The 16,851-nt window shown below is 27.4% G+C and overlaps 1 protein-coding gene across 1 annotated transcript in view; it reads right to left on the reverse strand.

Moving 5' to 3' along the window:
* Positions 1-13,050: 13,050 nt before the first annotated feature.
* LOC106685269 (uncharacterized) overlaps positions 13,051-16,851 on the reverse strand; it is a 53,114-nt gene continuing 49,313 nt past the window's right edge. The window contains exon 2 of the mRNA XM_014427839.2: positions 13,051-16,126. Within this exon, the coding sequence (XP_014283325.1) occupies positions 14,483-16,126 (1,644 nt within the window). The 3' untranslated portion in view covers positions 13,051-14,482. The remainder of the gene's footprint in view (positions 16,127-16,851) is intronic.

Below are 16,851 nucleotides of genomic sequence, written 5' to 3' on the forward strand. Positions count from 1 at the left end.
GTAATTTATTAATGATAGGTATGTATACAGTTAAGGTTTAATTATATAAACACGACGAAATGAAAGTGTGGATTTCCTGCAATGCAGATTACTAATGAATTATTTATTTTGAATTATTCACATTCAATTTTTTTATCCATTTAGCTTATTAGCTCTGTTGATGCCATATCTTTTATAAACTAAAAATTATTTCCTTTAAAGTTTTTTTTAATTGATAATGTAAAAATTAATAAGGTATTACATGATTTTTAACTTATGTATATTTACTTTTAATCAAGTGATAAAAATCACATTTGTTTCAGTTTTAAATGAAAAAAATATGTGTGTGTGTGTGTATAAAATTGATCAAAAAATATGGGAACAGTAACTAAATCAAAAATATCAGTAATATATTCTGCAAGTGTAAACAATTAATTTGTTTATAATCTTGAGACTGATTAATGTTATTTAAATAAATAATTTAAATTTTATCCATTATAGTCTCAAAACCTTTTATTTTCTTTACAAGTCCGACGTTTCGGCCAATTCGGCCATCCTCAGGGACAATCTATCACAAAAGAGCTTTTATTACATCTATCATCCTTAACAATTCAAAATACTTAACAATATTACTTATAATTTATCTTACCTTAGTACAATTTTTGAACTAAATAATTTTAAAACACAACTTCATGCAGGCTATTCTATCCAGATCAATTCAACAATTTCTATGAAACATTAAAACATTAGATGAACATATATTTTTTTGTTAATAAGCATACCCTACATAATTAATTTGTGTTTTAAAATTGCAAATATGATCCTGTAGTTCTACCCTTATTATATAAATATTAGATGTAATTTATAAAATTAACTAAAAACTTTAGAAAATATTATAATATTAAATTCTTTTTGTTTGTCATAATATTTCACTCCGAGAGTTTTTTTTTTTTTAAATTTCATTCATGGAATTTATATAACTTTGATATTAATAATGCTAGACCAAATTAATTATATTAGAATAATATTCTTCTCTTTAAAATTTTAATATTTAAAATACTATCCTATCAAAATATTAATGAATTCATGTGTTTGTTGTCTTTATTTGAACACACGATAAATTTTTTTTCTTCTTTTTTTATTAAATTTCTCATTATCACAGGGTCTCAATTAAAAATAAAGATCAAGTGATACCATAATCCTGAAATATTTACCGTCAATTTAGCACAAATTGCAAGCACAGCAAAAGAACAAAACTTATTGATTATCGGGCAATTCGTGAATAACGATATTGACAAAATTCAATACTATTATCTATAATTTAAAACTAAATTATGAAAAATATTATCTTCAGATAACATTAAAACAAAAATGAAACAAACCGAAATCTATTTTTCTCATAGATCAAACTATAACCGGCAAAACATGTTTTTTCTAGTAATACCCATTAAAGTTTTGGTTGCGACTGAATTCATTATAATAGAACAAGTAAATGTGCCCTAAACATTTTTATGTGACAAAATTTTCATTCATACATGAGGAATTAATCCCAGCAACAACTATTAAAGAAACCAAGTACTCAAAGACTGCGATTCGTTAGGAGATCCCGAGTTTATCTTCTTTTCAGAAGAATTAGAAGATTATAAGGAATAGATTGGGATAATATTTCACAAAATATTAGACTATTTTGGGAATGATGTTTTGATACTAGAGGAGACATATCTAATGTGCAACTTATAGATAATTTCATCTGTGATATAGTAAGAAATATATGGGATGATATATTTTTGATATAATAAGAAATAGCTAATTTAGGTTTAATGAGGGATATAATATTTATGGAAAAATATTATATATAAAACTGATATACCTTATCTATTTATGAAAGAGATGACTAGTTGTAGTAAAAGGAACAAAAATGACTTTTACTTATCTCATCTTGTTTGGTTAGTTTTCCTTCTCTTATTGTGTACAATCTTTGTTCTGTGTTTGCATAGCTTCTTTTCTATTTTTACGTCTCATATTCTTTTTAAATACTCTTTGTTATTTCTTTTTCATATATACTTGTTGTTGTTGCACTTCTTAGTTTTGTTTCTTTTTGTTCATTTTTATACAATTTTTTCTTATATTAGCATTATTTACTTTATTGTCATCTTATTTATCTTACATTACTCACATATTTTTAGTTGTTTTTTATCTTTTTTAACCCTTGAATCCTTGTAATGTGGTTCGAAACGTCTGCAAATAAATAGTTGACTATGTTTGTTTCTTTTTGACCGCACTCACGACCATCTCCTTCATTTTTGGATCTAAAGGATTTGATGATTTATTGTAAAAATAAATATCCAAGGAACCTTACTATAATAATTTGAACAATTTAGTTTAGTGAAACTTTACCAACAATTTTGATTGGATTTTTCGACTATATTAAATGATTCTTATTTTCCCAAATATATTATGAAATGTTTACATTTCCCTTATCTTTGGGATTTGAAATTCTCACTTATCTATAGGGAATTTTGTCAAATTTTTCTTTTTCATTCACACAAAACATTATAACTATAAAATCCCTGTTTCTAAGCTTCGGTAGTATTAGTTTAAATTTAAATTTAAGTTACTCCGAGTCAAGAGTTATTAATCAACCTTGTGCAGTTTGAAGTAAGCTCTCAAATATCCTTATTTTTTTTTTTAGTTTTTAAATTATTTTAGGAGGTGAAGGCTACATTTTATCCCACCTGTGGCGACGTTAGTGTTGCAATATCTAATCAATCCCATACATCCAAATAGTTCTAATAGAAGTAACAAATTTATGAACTTGTTCATATAAATTTTTATTGTTGAAGTAACTAAAGCAGTATCGGAGTAATATCATAATCGGAATAAGTTATCTTATACTAAATCAGAAACTATAAATATAAACCTCCTGACTCTAATAGCCCTATAAATAATTGTAATTTTTTTCATTATATTTTTGGATTTATTTATGATATTTTGATGTCATAAATATAAACACTTTGGAACATGATTTTTTTTTTTTTTTATCAATGATACATTTCTTATTTTGTAGGCTGAACTATTACCTAAAGACAGGAGTTACAACATGTCTATTATATTTGACATTTGGTTTCAAGTAGCTATAAAAATACTATCAATTAATACTTACCAAATGATACAAAGCTCAAATTATTCGACTTGCAACTATGTTAAGCATCTATTTATCAAAAACCAGTGTGAACAGTTATGTATTATTTAATAAAATATTGAATAATTTCTCTATATTATTTATAAAACTTTTTAGTGACGGCTCTGTAATATTTTATTTTACATACAAATTAAAATGCTAAGATAAATATTTAAAATATGTTATTTCCTGCTTACAATATATTAAAAAAATAATACAGTTTGAAGTAATGAATATAGAACGTAACATTATTTTATTAATAATTTTATTCTTTTATGAGAGAATATTTGCTGAATATATCAATGCTTGTGAAATGAATTTCGCATTTATATTATCTCTATTCGAATATTTATTCATTTTTCCTCAACGTTTCGGGGTCCCTATTTTCCTCATCCTACATTTTCTTAGTATCCTTGTTAACTACATCTATATAATTATATTTTATCATATTTATAATTAGTTTTGTTTTGACATGGAAATTCATTCTGTCTAAACCATTTTCACTATCACCTAAGTTAAGTGATAGCGCAAATAGGAATATAATCCCGAAGACTGGTAAAGGACTACGAAATGTCAAAAAAAAAAATAAAAATCTTGATAGTAATAAATATATTATAATAATATATATCATAAATATGACAAAACTTCACTTACTCGAGTGTATTCCTTGGATTACTTCAGACAAGTAAGACATGAAGGAACGCCAATCCTATTTTCTCATCATTTATCACGTGAAGAATGCTTTTTAATGAGTACACAATGAGGTTACTTTTTAAAATGAATATCAATATTTGTCAATAACAGAACAATGAATATATGTTTTAGTTTTAGCTAAATTATTATTCTAGAGTGGCGATACTATAACTAAGAAGTACCCAAATGTATGAAGACTTAAAAACAAAATGTATAATAAGGATTTCTAAAGTCAATCTGTCATACAAGAAAAAAAATTAATGCTACCTATATCACTCTGATACAAAGTTATTGCCTCATTGATTCCTAAAATTACAATTAATGACTCCTCTGCTAGTATAACGGGAAAAATATCAAAATATCTTAATTAGAATATTAATAAAAAATTATATGGTGTATGTGGTAGTGTATTAATTGTTGATAATCTTATATAAGAAAAATTAAATATTAATGATTTTAAATTTTAAAAAATAGGCTCTTAACTTATAATAAAGAAAATGACCTGGGCAGAATAGCCTGCAAAAGAAACTTTAAATTAATGTGAGGAAGAAATTATATTGAAGATTTCCCTGAGGATGGCTAGAATGGCCGAAACGTTGGATTGGTGAAAAATAAAGTGTTGAGACAAAAATGGATACGAATTTTTGATTTATTTAATAATAATATAATAATTAACAAGGAGTTACAAATAATTAGTCATCAAATGCCTTATCGATTTCAATAATGATCACAAATTTAGATGGCATTACGGAGCCTAGATATCAGTCTATCGTAGCAACCTACATTCCTTGCACTCATCCAATGTTTGCGGTTTCTCGGGTAACCTGTGAAACTTACCTGAGAGTGGCCTCAACACCTAGAGCAAGACTCCTGCCGACATTTGGCCAAACCGATTGTCTTCTTTAGAACGGCAGTTGGTGAAAGAAGAGCCTTTCCTAGATAAAGAGTGACTCGTGCTGTTGTCCAAATCCCATCACAACAAGCCCGAGGTGAATGCCAGCGAGGAACTCCTGTCTCCGGTTACCTCCATTGAGAACTCTGTTCTCCCACAGGCTGTCCGGACACCTCATGTTTACCTTCGCCTGTACCTGTTCGCTGTCAAGGGAAAAAAAGTCCTTCTCCCTCTCGTCCGGGAGTCGACCCATTAAAGGAAAACGTTCTCTTCCAAATGACACCTCATTCAGCATAGCAAGTAGTCTTGGGTCATGTGCGTTCTAGCAGCTCCTGTGGCAGAGGCAAGTCCCATGTTTTCCATTTATCAATTTTTTTTTTACTTTTTATTTCGTCATTGACTTTGCAATAATGTATGAGGTATACTTTGAAACTTTTTTAATTCGTTTCCACTCATTTAAATAGCCCTTCTCCAACATCTTGTCATCCTGTGATACTATATAATATAATAGATATTTTATCTGGTTTGGTGAGAAATTCGATCCAATAATTTTCTATAGATTCTTGTTTGTTTGAAAGATATTAAAAAAAATTACATTCATTCAATTACAGCAAAAATCACCAATACTATTTTTATATCGTTGTATTTTTTTTTTTTTTAAAGACGTCATTAAAAAAGATTCAAAGGCAACCGATCTCAGGTATTTCACTTCTCAAATTAAATATAAAAATCTAATACATAATCAATCAATTTATGAGTTAATTTCTCGTTGTAATTTGTAAGATAATTTAGCAAAGAAGATTCAAAAACCATAGTTATGTAATTTAAAGTTCCAAATAATTATTTTTGAGGATTATATGTTATCATTATGTATTTTAATCACATAAATAACATAGATAATTAGATTAAAAAGTTTAATTATCAATTTCTGAACAAAGTAAATTATAATATCCAATTATGTAATTTTTTTTTTCATTTCCCTGCAATTTATACTATAACAATATATGAACAACTTACATCAAAGATCTTACTGGGAAAAAAATACTACATAAATTCAACTAAAACATTAGTATAAATCAGTATTGCAATTATCTAAAATTATAATTTTTCATATGATAGTTCAAAAGGGTTTATTAGTACTTTATTTTTCTCTTTTTTGGAAGGATTCACCCTTTTTATTTCTTCTTTATTTTAACATTCGTACAAAGTTTAGGGCTTTTTACACATTATCCAGTCCCTAGTTCTGGAATTACTAAGTAAAGACATAATTAATATAATATATAATAAATAAAATAAAAACAAAGGTGCTGAAGTTTCACACTTGATATTTATTAATACTCAAAATATAAAGTTAAAAATAAAAATAGTTGACAATGCGATATTGAAAAACATAGACTGATATTGAAATAATTTAATAAATAAAATAGTAATCAATTTTAAAAAAAAAATATTTTATGGCGGATTCTTATATACGGTATTTTTTATGACGGAATTCAGAAGCGCTGTTGCAAAAAATATCGATCCGATGCCGTTAGGGCATCAATTACAAAAAATGATATGCGAACAACTATATTTTTTCAAACAAATTTTTATATAGCTCCAAAAGAAAACTTTACTTCAAAATACCTCCATGATAAATGTTCTGGATAATTAAATTAGCTATAAAATTAACTCCTGTACAGACCCCTACATTATGTATTAACTGAGATAAACCTGTTTGAAGTTAAACCCGAATTTTCATTTCACTGAAAAGGCTGGACTGACAAACCGGTGTCTCCTACATCAACATTTTTAAGTTAATGAGAAAACAATAGTGGTGCAGTGTAACTGTAAATTTTTATGAGATGTAAAGTTAAGATTCATCTAGCCATCTGTCCACAGGTACAAAATTCGTTTTGTTTTTATTTCCTAGGAAGTTGTTTGTTCTTGTTATTATGACGTTGAAATGAAAAATGAACTTCCTTCAGAATATTATCAATATTCTATATTTGTTTGTACAACATTTCGGGTTTCCCCATCTTCAAGTACTAATATACCTCATTGTTAAGTACGTCCATCTGTTTTTGAAATTTTGTCATATGGTCACTTAATTAAAGTTTGAACAATGTTGTGTTCTTATAATATAGATAATATATAAGATAATATCTTAAAGAAGATCATTTTTCACCTAATCATCTTAATAATAACTTAGTTCTGTAAAATCACCCCCAAAAAGCAAAAGAAACCACAAAATCTATTAAATGTATTTTTTGTTAATCGAAGGTTGAGCGGAATTTGAGAAATAGAGAATTCTACTCCAACAACTCAAGTAAAATAACGATTTGGGTTTATGTTGAAATGCATTATCTCGCTCAATACATAATTTAGGACTCTGTAGATTCCTTTTTAGGAATTTCCTCTAAAAATTAATATTTAATTTGATTAGCTACAACGTTTATAGGGGTAGTTTATATTACACAAGACTTGTATTTGGAAGTAACTTTGTCTGAAAAAGTTTTAATTTTTGCGGTTTTTTTTTAGTTCTAAAAGTTTCGGAAATTTTTATCGACCTAACTTAGCTTTTAGAATATTATTTTAGTCTTTGAACACCCTGTAAGCTGTATATGCACACTACTAAGTTTCTAAGCTGTATATGAAAACTACTAAGTTTCTTAACTAACTTCCTACTTTATTCCTAACGATTTTTTTTTTTTTTCGCATATTCTTTTCAATGTAGTTGAAGATAAATACTGAGATATAAAAACCACATTATGTATTGTTATAATAATAAATAACGAACCAATTATATTTTAAATATATTTTAATTTTTAAGTACTGTATATTAAAAATATTTACTTCATCTTCTTTAATTTTTCATATTGAATATTTTCTTTGTAGAAATATTTTCTAAATAACCTTTATTGTTGAGTACTATAGCATTATTCAACATACACAATAATGCAACGTTGTAAGATACCCATTATATATTGTTTTATGATAATAATAAATAATAGACCAATTTTTGAACTATATCTTTTTACTTTTACCATCAGTAATGTTCCGATGGAATGTTGAGGTAACCAGAGAGACATTGGCATCAGGCGCAAATGAAAGTGGAAGCTACGTGGAAGGGCTAGGATAGAAAGTGGTTCATGGCCAAACCAGTTATCGGCATATACTCAATACAAATTGTTCCTGCGGCTGATTTTTAAAAAAAGATAATTTTTAAATAAAATATTAGAATAAATTTTTAATAAAATATACGAATTATTTTTTATATTAGTTCGAAATACAATTTTTATTCATTAACTTGTTATTGTTACTTTGATCAAAATAAACAGAAAAAATTTACATCTACATTCTTGTTTTATATTCACTATGAACATTGTTTTGAAGAGGCACTAACTAGAAGTACATATTAAAATGCTGAGATAAAGACTTGATTTTTTTTTAAATTATAAAATGAGTTTGTTTTTTGTTTACACTATATTGAAAAAATAATACAATCTGAACTTCGGAGTACATGTAAATTACAGTTATACAATTTGAGCTTCGAGTAGTACAATTAAATGAACAGCTGTGTAATTTGTAAAATGAGGTTTAGTCCGCCGTTAAACGTACAAGGGTAACCTCCTAGTTATAAAAAAAAATTAATTTATTGAACATAATTTAACAAAATCTTTATTTTTAAATTTATTTACACACATTTTTATTTATTTTCTTATAGTTCATACTCACAAGTACTGTCACACTGTAAAACAGCTTTTATCTTCTGAATAATACCAAAATTTAAGGTTTTGACAAATTCAACAAGGTCCTTTTTAAAGAGGAGTATTTAAAAGTACTCGTACGAATAAGAACCTCAAATGTTTTCAAAAACTTGACTTAGCTCCTTCATTTGCTCTTGCCTTCAATTCTATTTAAAAATACTACGATAGAATCCGTTAATTGTCACCCAAAATTTCGAATCCTTATTTCCAAAAAATAAAAATTAACAATAAGTAAATCCCGGATCCTATTCTAATTTAATTTATGGAAGTCGCTATACCTGTTCATTGAATAATTTAACTTATTTTAGATGAAAAAAAAAATAATTGAAAGTTATAAAATTGCTTATCTTATTCGATTGCTTTGATTGCACAAGCTTTGTTGTATAATAATATTATAGATATTATTATACAAGAAATCTCTATTTTTTCTGTGAACGAGAATACTCTAGATTTTTAAGAAAATAAATTGAAATCTAATCAGAAATTTGATACAATACTTTTCTTTACTTTCTTGTTTATTTGAAGGATAATTATAAAATTTCATTTTTTAACTATAACAAAAATCACCAATTCTATATTGATGTCATTATATATATTTTTTAATACTTCTTCTTATTAAAAAACATCTAATGTGGATATACCAATCACAGGTATTCCACTTCTCATATTGAATATAAGAATCTATTATTCGATTTATCGTTATGATTAGTAAGATAACCCAGCAAAAGAGAATCAAAAACCATAGGCATGTAATTTAACGTTCCGAATAATTATTTTTACGATTGTGTCATCATTGTGTATTATGATAATAAAAAAAACAAATATAATTATAATATAAACTTTAATTACCAATTTCCGAACAAATTAAATTGTAGTATTGAAGTGTGTAATTTTTTTTCTCTGAAATTTCTACTGTCTCAATATATGAACAACTTAGATTTTTACAATCATACTTTAAAGTAAATAAAAAAACTTAGTAAACCTTCTTAAATTTTCCCCTTGGAGCTATTAATTTCTTTCTGAATTTTAACTTTAAAAAAATAAATAAATCAGAAAAATAATGTAAAATAAAGCTAAATCATTGATATATAATGATTTTCTAGGTTTTTGTGGTTACATTTCTTGCTGAATTTGAAAAATTTCTTAAAATTTTGTAAAGAGTAAACATTGTACTTTTATTATTTTATTTCATTTCTTTTTTATTATTACTTATTATTATCTTATTATTTTATAAGAAAATATAATAATTTGTCACTGAAATAAATTTGTTATATACCATAGTTTTAAAAAATATTGTTATTATTATTTTTTAATAATTCAATTAACATTAAAAGTCTTTTACATTTATATGTTGTCTTTTCTGAATTATTTTTGCTATTTTTTCATTTTTCATTTAAACATTCTCTACTCACATGTGGCTTTTTTTTATTTTATAAGACCATATAAAAGGAATTTATAATCTTACTAACGAATCAAATGACTTGTATACTATAGTTCTAAAAATATTTTCGGTGTTTTTTTTTTAACAGTTATTAAAATTGAAAGTCTTTTACATTTATTTGTTGTCTTTTATGAATTATTTTTACGAATTTTGCTATAATGAATTCTTTTTATTGATATGTTTTGTTTTTTACTCATTATAAATAATATAATTGCATGATTATAATATTAAAAATATGGCCGCTCTGTTATATTTTCAATATGGCTCTTATACTCGTAGTTATTGATCAATAAAAAACCGTTGAACACACAAGGGTGTATTACATCAGAGAAAGTCCGCCGTCTCCTTCGGAGCGCCACAATACATTGTACACTTCTTCAATCATATAAATTCATTAATACAATCATATAATAAATTTTTCAATCATTGGTATGGAATGTATTGTTGAAAAAGAAAAAAAAAAAGAGTGAAATATTCATTAAAAACCGGCTTAAACTGTCCCAAATTGCAAATAGAAAAAGTTATATATAATAAATTAGTTAAACGTATTCTTTCTGTAGAAACTTTAATTTCTCACGAAGTATTCAGTAATTTAAAATACATGTATTTACTTAAAAATAACTCACGAATCAAAAAGTGCTTAATTTTTTTTTTTTTAATTGTATTTGAAGTGAGATTTTTATAATAAAAACAACTTTAAAAATCATCTTCTAATTTACAAAATACGTTGTTTAATACTCTAGATAATTAAACAAGATTATTCATAACTAAATGTAACATACTCTTGAAGACTGTTTTTATCTTCAATACTCTAATAATAATTTTATTAGTATTGTACATTTACATTCATTGTTTTATTGTATTGATTTCTGTCATTTATCGTCAATTGTATTATTAACCGATCCTCATATTTTAGAAATATTGAACAGTGATAACATCATTGTTTAAAAACGAACATTTTTTAATTAGCATATAAAAAATATGCTGCATAAAGTGTAGGTATTAGATATTTTGGTACTTGGACAAATAATAATTAAACGTTACGCGATCAATATTATAATTAAAAACATTATTAAATTATAATTTAAAAATATTAAATTTTAAACATATTTGTTAGAAATAGTATTCTGTTGAATTTAAAACTGTTAAGGTTTTTTATTTTAATTATTGGATAACATAAAAAAAAACTGTTACTATTGAATATTAAAATAATAATTAATGTCTTTATATATATTTTTTTACATATGCATTCTCAAACAATTTAAAAATAATTCTGTTGCATTTTTCGTATTCATAATTATTATTAAAAACATTTTCATTATTAAGGATTGTCCGCTTCTGATAAAATTCTAGTTCAATTAAACACTTTAGTCTTGCAAACTATAAATAAGTGCTTGGATGTATATTTTCTATAGTCTTTTTGAAAATAAATCTTTATATTACATCATTGTTTGTTAGCTATTATAGTTTTGTATATAGATGTCACGATTCCTAGATATCCATATCTTATAAAAATCAAATTATTAAATATGAGAGCTATGGTAAAAAATAACTTTAACACTACTTCATTACTTTTATTATTTGTAGATATATTTAGAAATATTTAAAAAAATAAATACAATTTTTATTTGGACCTATACATAAATCTGTCTATAAAATTAAGTTCAGTCACACATGACCTGTCATAAGGATGTCCTGAATGATGTCGAAGACACACTTATCAATATAAGCTAGTAACTGTTCTCATTTATAAAATAACGGAGTAGAAATAAATAATCTATCTACATATGTATTACAATTATATTTGAAAATTAAATTAAATGAACCGTATGATGAATGTTAATCTAATAATTAGATTTGCAAACGTTTTATTAATCTGTATTTTAGTCATAAATGTCATTCTCAAAGGCTTGAACTCATTAAATTATTATCATCATATCTGAATCCATGTAGAGCATTTGTGAAAATATCAGTAAAAATATTAAACCTAGTTAACAATTCTCTGTGATTTTATTTTTCTTTTTTTTACTTTTTACTCATATCTAAAATTGTAGTGTTTTTACCATATCTTAATATTAAATATTTTCATCCAATACAAAATATTTGATTCAATCACATATTTTTTTTCTTAATATCAATTCACTCATTAATAGTTTTAATTGCTAGCTTACCATATATACATCTTCTCCAGATGACTTGTATGTCAATGTCTCAAACTCCATTTATTTTTCAGCATTGATGTTGAAGACATATAGAGTAGGTACTATGATGATATGTTTTAATCGTACAAAGATATCGTCAATAAATATAGAATCAATAAAAGTAAAGACTTTACCGCACCACCAAAAAATGTCTGATAAATACTTTTATATTTCTATTTAATTCTAATTTATTAATAACACATAACAACTAAACTTTATCAACTTATTAGTTTAAAAATTGTTAATTTAATTTTATAATAGCTCAGATTTATTTATTTTGTCAACATCATGTATTTAAAATATCAAATATAAAGTCTCCAAAGTATCTAACAGATAGCGTATTTAACTTCCTCACAACCAAAGGTAGGAACAAAGAAAAATATATTTATGTTCTCATAATCTAACATTTTTTTAGATTTTATTTTCAAACGACATATCATTAATCTTTAAATAGTGTATTAAATAAATTTCTGATAGACCGTAAAAGGAGCTGATCTTACAAGAGGAAGATCAGGACCTATGGAAAAAATAAAATAAAAGTATTCATAAAAATGATAACTTCCAGGTATAGGTAGTGAGAAAGTTATACTGACCAATCTAGTCAACATTCATTAACTTTTTTAATCGCATCAATCAATTTTCCAATTTAAATTTTAAAACTAAATAATTAAATGAAAAGCAAATTAAGATATATTATCTATAATTCATGCTAAAAAGAATAAATCATCTTTTTTATCATAAAGTTTTAATCTGTAAACAATTTATTTTTGGAACTTAGTAAAGAGAAAAGAAAAATAAATAAATATGTATAAATAATTATACACTAATTACATCCAACAATTCTAGTATATAAATAGATAGTATGATATCTAATGTTTTGCATAGCTAAATACGAAATATAAATTTCTTAAATATTTATTAAACATAATTTTTTTTAAACAAATGTATCCAATTAATTTATTTTCAGAAGACTAGTAACATAAATAAAGTATTTCGTGAAATACAAAATATATCTATTATATGATTAAACATATAGATAAATATTTTTAAATATTAGGGAATTATTAAATAACATAATAAATATCACCAAATACTGTGAATACAAAAAAGGTTTATTCAAGGCTGAATACCAGGGTGAAAAGGAAAGAATGGAGCCCGGCAAAGGGTGCCTAACTCCCGACAACATAAACCAGGCAGTTCCCCTGTACTATTCCGTGTATGTATTTCTTCAATTTCTTTTTTTGTTTATAATGAATTTCAATATAATAATTATTGTAAAATATTTTATACCTACTTATGATACAGTTCTTTCATTCCATATTGTTGAAGAATATAAATTCTATACTTTTACAACCATATTAGAATATGATGGGATAATAATAAAAAGAGTTGTACATTAAATATTTAATTTATAAGCGTACTAAATATTTCACAAATTTACATCTATTTTCTAAATTAATCTACAATAACTTCTAATACTAAATATAAATAAATAGACAAGAGACATAATTACTGAACTTATAACATTGTTTTGATTAAAAGATAAGTTTGGCAAGTTTCAAACTTATTAATAAATAATGTTCCATTTAAATAAAAATTTCATGATATTTACACTTCAAGGTATTTATTTCCATTCAATTAATTTTTTATTTTATCATTGGGTAATCTGAAAAATTAAATAATAAAATGAACTTTTTTCTTTTTTTTAATTTTTCAATCAGATATTTGCAATCCATACTCGGAAAAGCCCAACTTGAAGTCCGTGGCAACCAGTGTTTCTTTAAATAGTGTTTTTCGTTCCATATATTTTCAATGGGTGTCTTGTAGCGATTTTACTTAACTAAAACTTCATATAATAAATTTTATTTGAGCAGTAAATTGATCAATCGTCAATTTTTTTTTATAAAACTATAATTTTTTTATAAAAATTATTTATAACTCTTAAAATTATTTCTGTTCAATTTGTTCTTTTATCGAGTCATTCAGAAATCAGTAATTCAGTTTTATTTTTTTTATTTTTCAATTAATAATTTGGAATTCATACTCCGAAAAACCCACCGTGAAGTCGATGGCACAAAACCAACGTGTCTTTGGATTGTGATTTTTCTTACCATATATTTTCAATGGATGTTGTGTAGCGATTTTACGTAAAAAAAACTTCATATCCAACTAAATTTTATTTTACCAGAAAATTCATAAATCATCATTTTTTTTTCCTAGATTCGGAAATGAACTGGCTAATTTTGGTCAAATAAATACTAAGATATTTTTTGACTATTTAAACCAAGGCAAATAAAATACGGAATACAAAGTTTTACATAAAATGCTACTAACATGTCTGGTTGACTAGGGTATTCTTACTGGAATAAAGTTCCTCGGGTCTCCAACTTTGGGTGAGAAATTAACAGATACCTTCCTTTCATCCAAGCCAACATCTAAGAAAGAATTCCAGTCCAGCAAGAAGTAGAAGCCATTGGGTCTCTTAGTGGATACCTCCGCTGGCATCTCCCCGCCGAAGGAATCCGCCAGATCATCGAGGGACGGTGTCCTTTCGGTGGCGTCGGAGGAGGCAGCCACCGCGTCCGTCGCCGCAGCAGAGGGACCGCTGGTGTCCACGGAGGATGGTCCGGACTCCGTCGTCACTGGGCTGTCCGTCGCATCGCCTCCAGTGCTCGTCTCTTCCTCAGCTCCATCACTGGAGGCTGAACTGGACGATGTAGCGTTAGCCACCTCGTTCGGTTGTTGCCTCTTAACCTCGTTCTTAACCACACCAATGTTCTGATACTCATCTGCTGGCAGAATGCCTAAATCCAGATCTGTATCCAACAGTGTCTTATTCGATTCATCTCCTGCTTCAAGTTGAACCAGTTCTTTCAGCTCAGTCTGAGTCAGATTCTGATTGTTACCTTCAGAGATCTCTCTCAGCTTCTTCAGGATCTTATTTATTTTTATCATGTGCTCTGTCTGATTCAGCCTTGCCGATTCGAGTTGGGGGTTGAAGATGTGCATTTTCTTACTCTGCCTTCCTAAAAGACCGATGTTTCTCAAAATGTCCTTCATGTCGTCCGTCAGCATCTCTTCATTTACAATGCTATCGTCCTGTTTCGGCGGATCCCTCATGGATTTCCTCTTTCGGCTAGGTTCCAGTAACCCGAAAGATTTCAAAAAGGACTTCATATCGTCGCTGACATCAGTACCTGTTGGAAGGGGTTTGAATCTCGAATAAGAACTGACATCTACACTTGGTGCCATCGCCTTCAAATGGAAAAACGGTTTTTCAGTTGTCTTGTCACCAATCAGTCCGATATTATTGAGGACGTTCTTCAGATCCGGTGAAAGAGCTTCGGCTGTGTTTGCGACATCTTTTGGAACAGGCGGTGCCGTTCCCCTAGTAGTAGGTCCTGGAGTTACGAATATGTGGTCAGCTTCCGCTTCAGGGGTCACTGATATTTCAAATAAGGCCTCTTTATATGGTTGAGGCAACGCTAAATCCTCTGTATATGGTTTGGATTTGAACGTTTCGGAATTAGAAGAAGAAGGTATACTATTTGAAAAATAAGATGGAGTTGTAGAAGCAGTATCCACGGTCATAGTACCGGATGTTGAGGAAGATTCGCTCGACGATGAAGTAGAGTGGACATAGACTGGCCTCGGCCTGGTCGGCTTCCTCTTCCTCTTGGGCCTCTTCGTAGTGACAGACTCGCCGATCAGCTTGGTGACCGGTGCCTTGGTGAACAGGTCCTCCAGCTTGCTCTCCGTCCCGTTGTAGGGGAGCACGACGAGAAGGGACTTGTCCTTCCTTGTGTCCGATACATTGCGGACCTCCTCGATCAAGGATATTATCTCACCTCTGGTCAGACGTGGCAGCTTGGGATCCTTGGCCAGAAGCGACTCGACCTGCTTCACAGTCTCCCCCGTCAAGTCGACCAGGTTGTCGGAGTCGGCGGCCCAGCTCCACCCCTGCCACAGCAGCATACACAGTAATAGTCTCTGTAACAGATGAAGTAACAATATAATCGAAATGAAATAAATTATTAAATAACTAATTCCAAATAAAAACGCAATAATCATATAAATCTATATAAGGCATCCTTGGTACAACGTCATTTCTTTATGCAGTACTGTGCCTATTTAAAGTAATATTCAAGTTGTAACTTTAATTATAAGAAAGTTACGGACAAATACTAAATAAAATCAGATACGATTAAAATAAAATTATTTTTATTAATACATAAAGAATAAAAAAATGTTTTTATTTAGGCATAATCAACTTATCAATTTTTTATCCCTCAATTTAACGATTATATAACGAAGTTCAAAACGTGAACAAATTTATAGGCCCAAAACAAAATCTTAAGTCTCTCAGATACCAGAAAATGACTAATTTTTTTATATAAAGCTAATAAAAATCCTTAATAAAAATTTTTAAAAGAATTTATCAGATGATCCATTTTTGATTTCTGAAACTTAACGGGTTCATAACCAAGTCTGAAACGATAAAGTTGTAACCACATAACTAAGCCAAAAGTCCAGCAAATGCTAAAAAATTACTATAAATAAATAGCATAAGGACTATTACATTAAATAACATATAAAAGAAACTTAAGTAAATAAGATATATGTTAAATTAAATTAAAATAATTAGATAATTAAAACTGAATTAAGAAAAAACAAGAAGAGCAAGCTAAAACAGCAAAGCAGGCTTATCCAATAAT

This window comes from Halyomorpha halys, unplaced genomic scaffold (genome assembly GCF_000696795.3).
Source record: "Halyomorpha halys isolate HHAL.00 unplaced genomic scaffold, Hhal_1.1 Scaffold675.1, whole genome shotgun sequence".
NCBI lineage: Eukaryota > Metazoa > Arthropoda > Insecta > Hemiptera > Pentatomidae > Halyomorpha > Halyomorpha halys.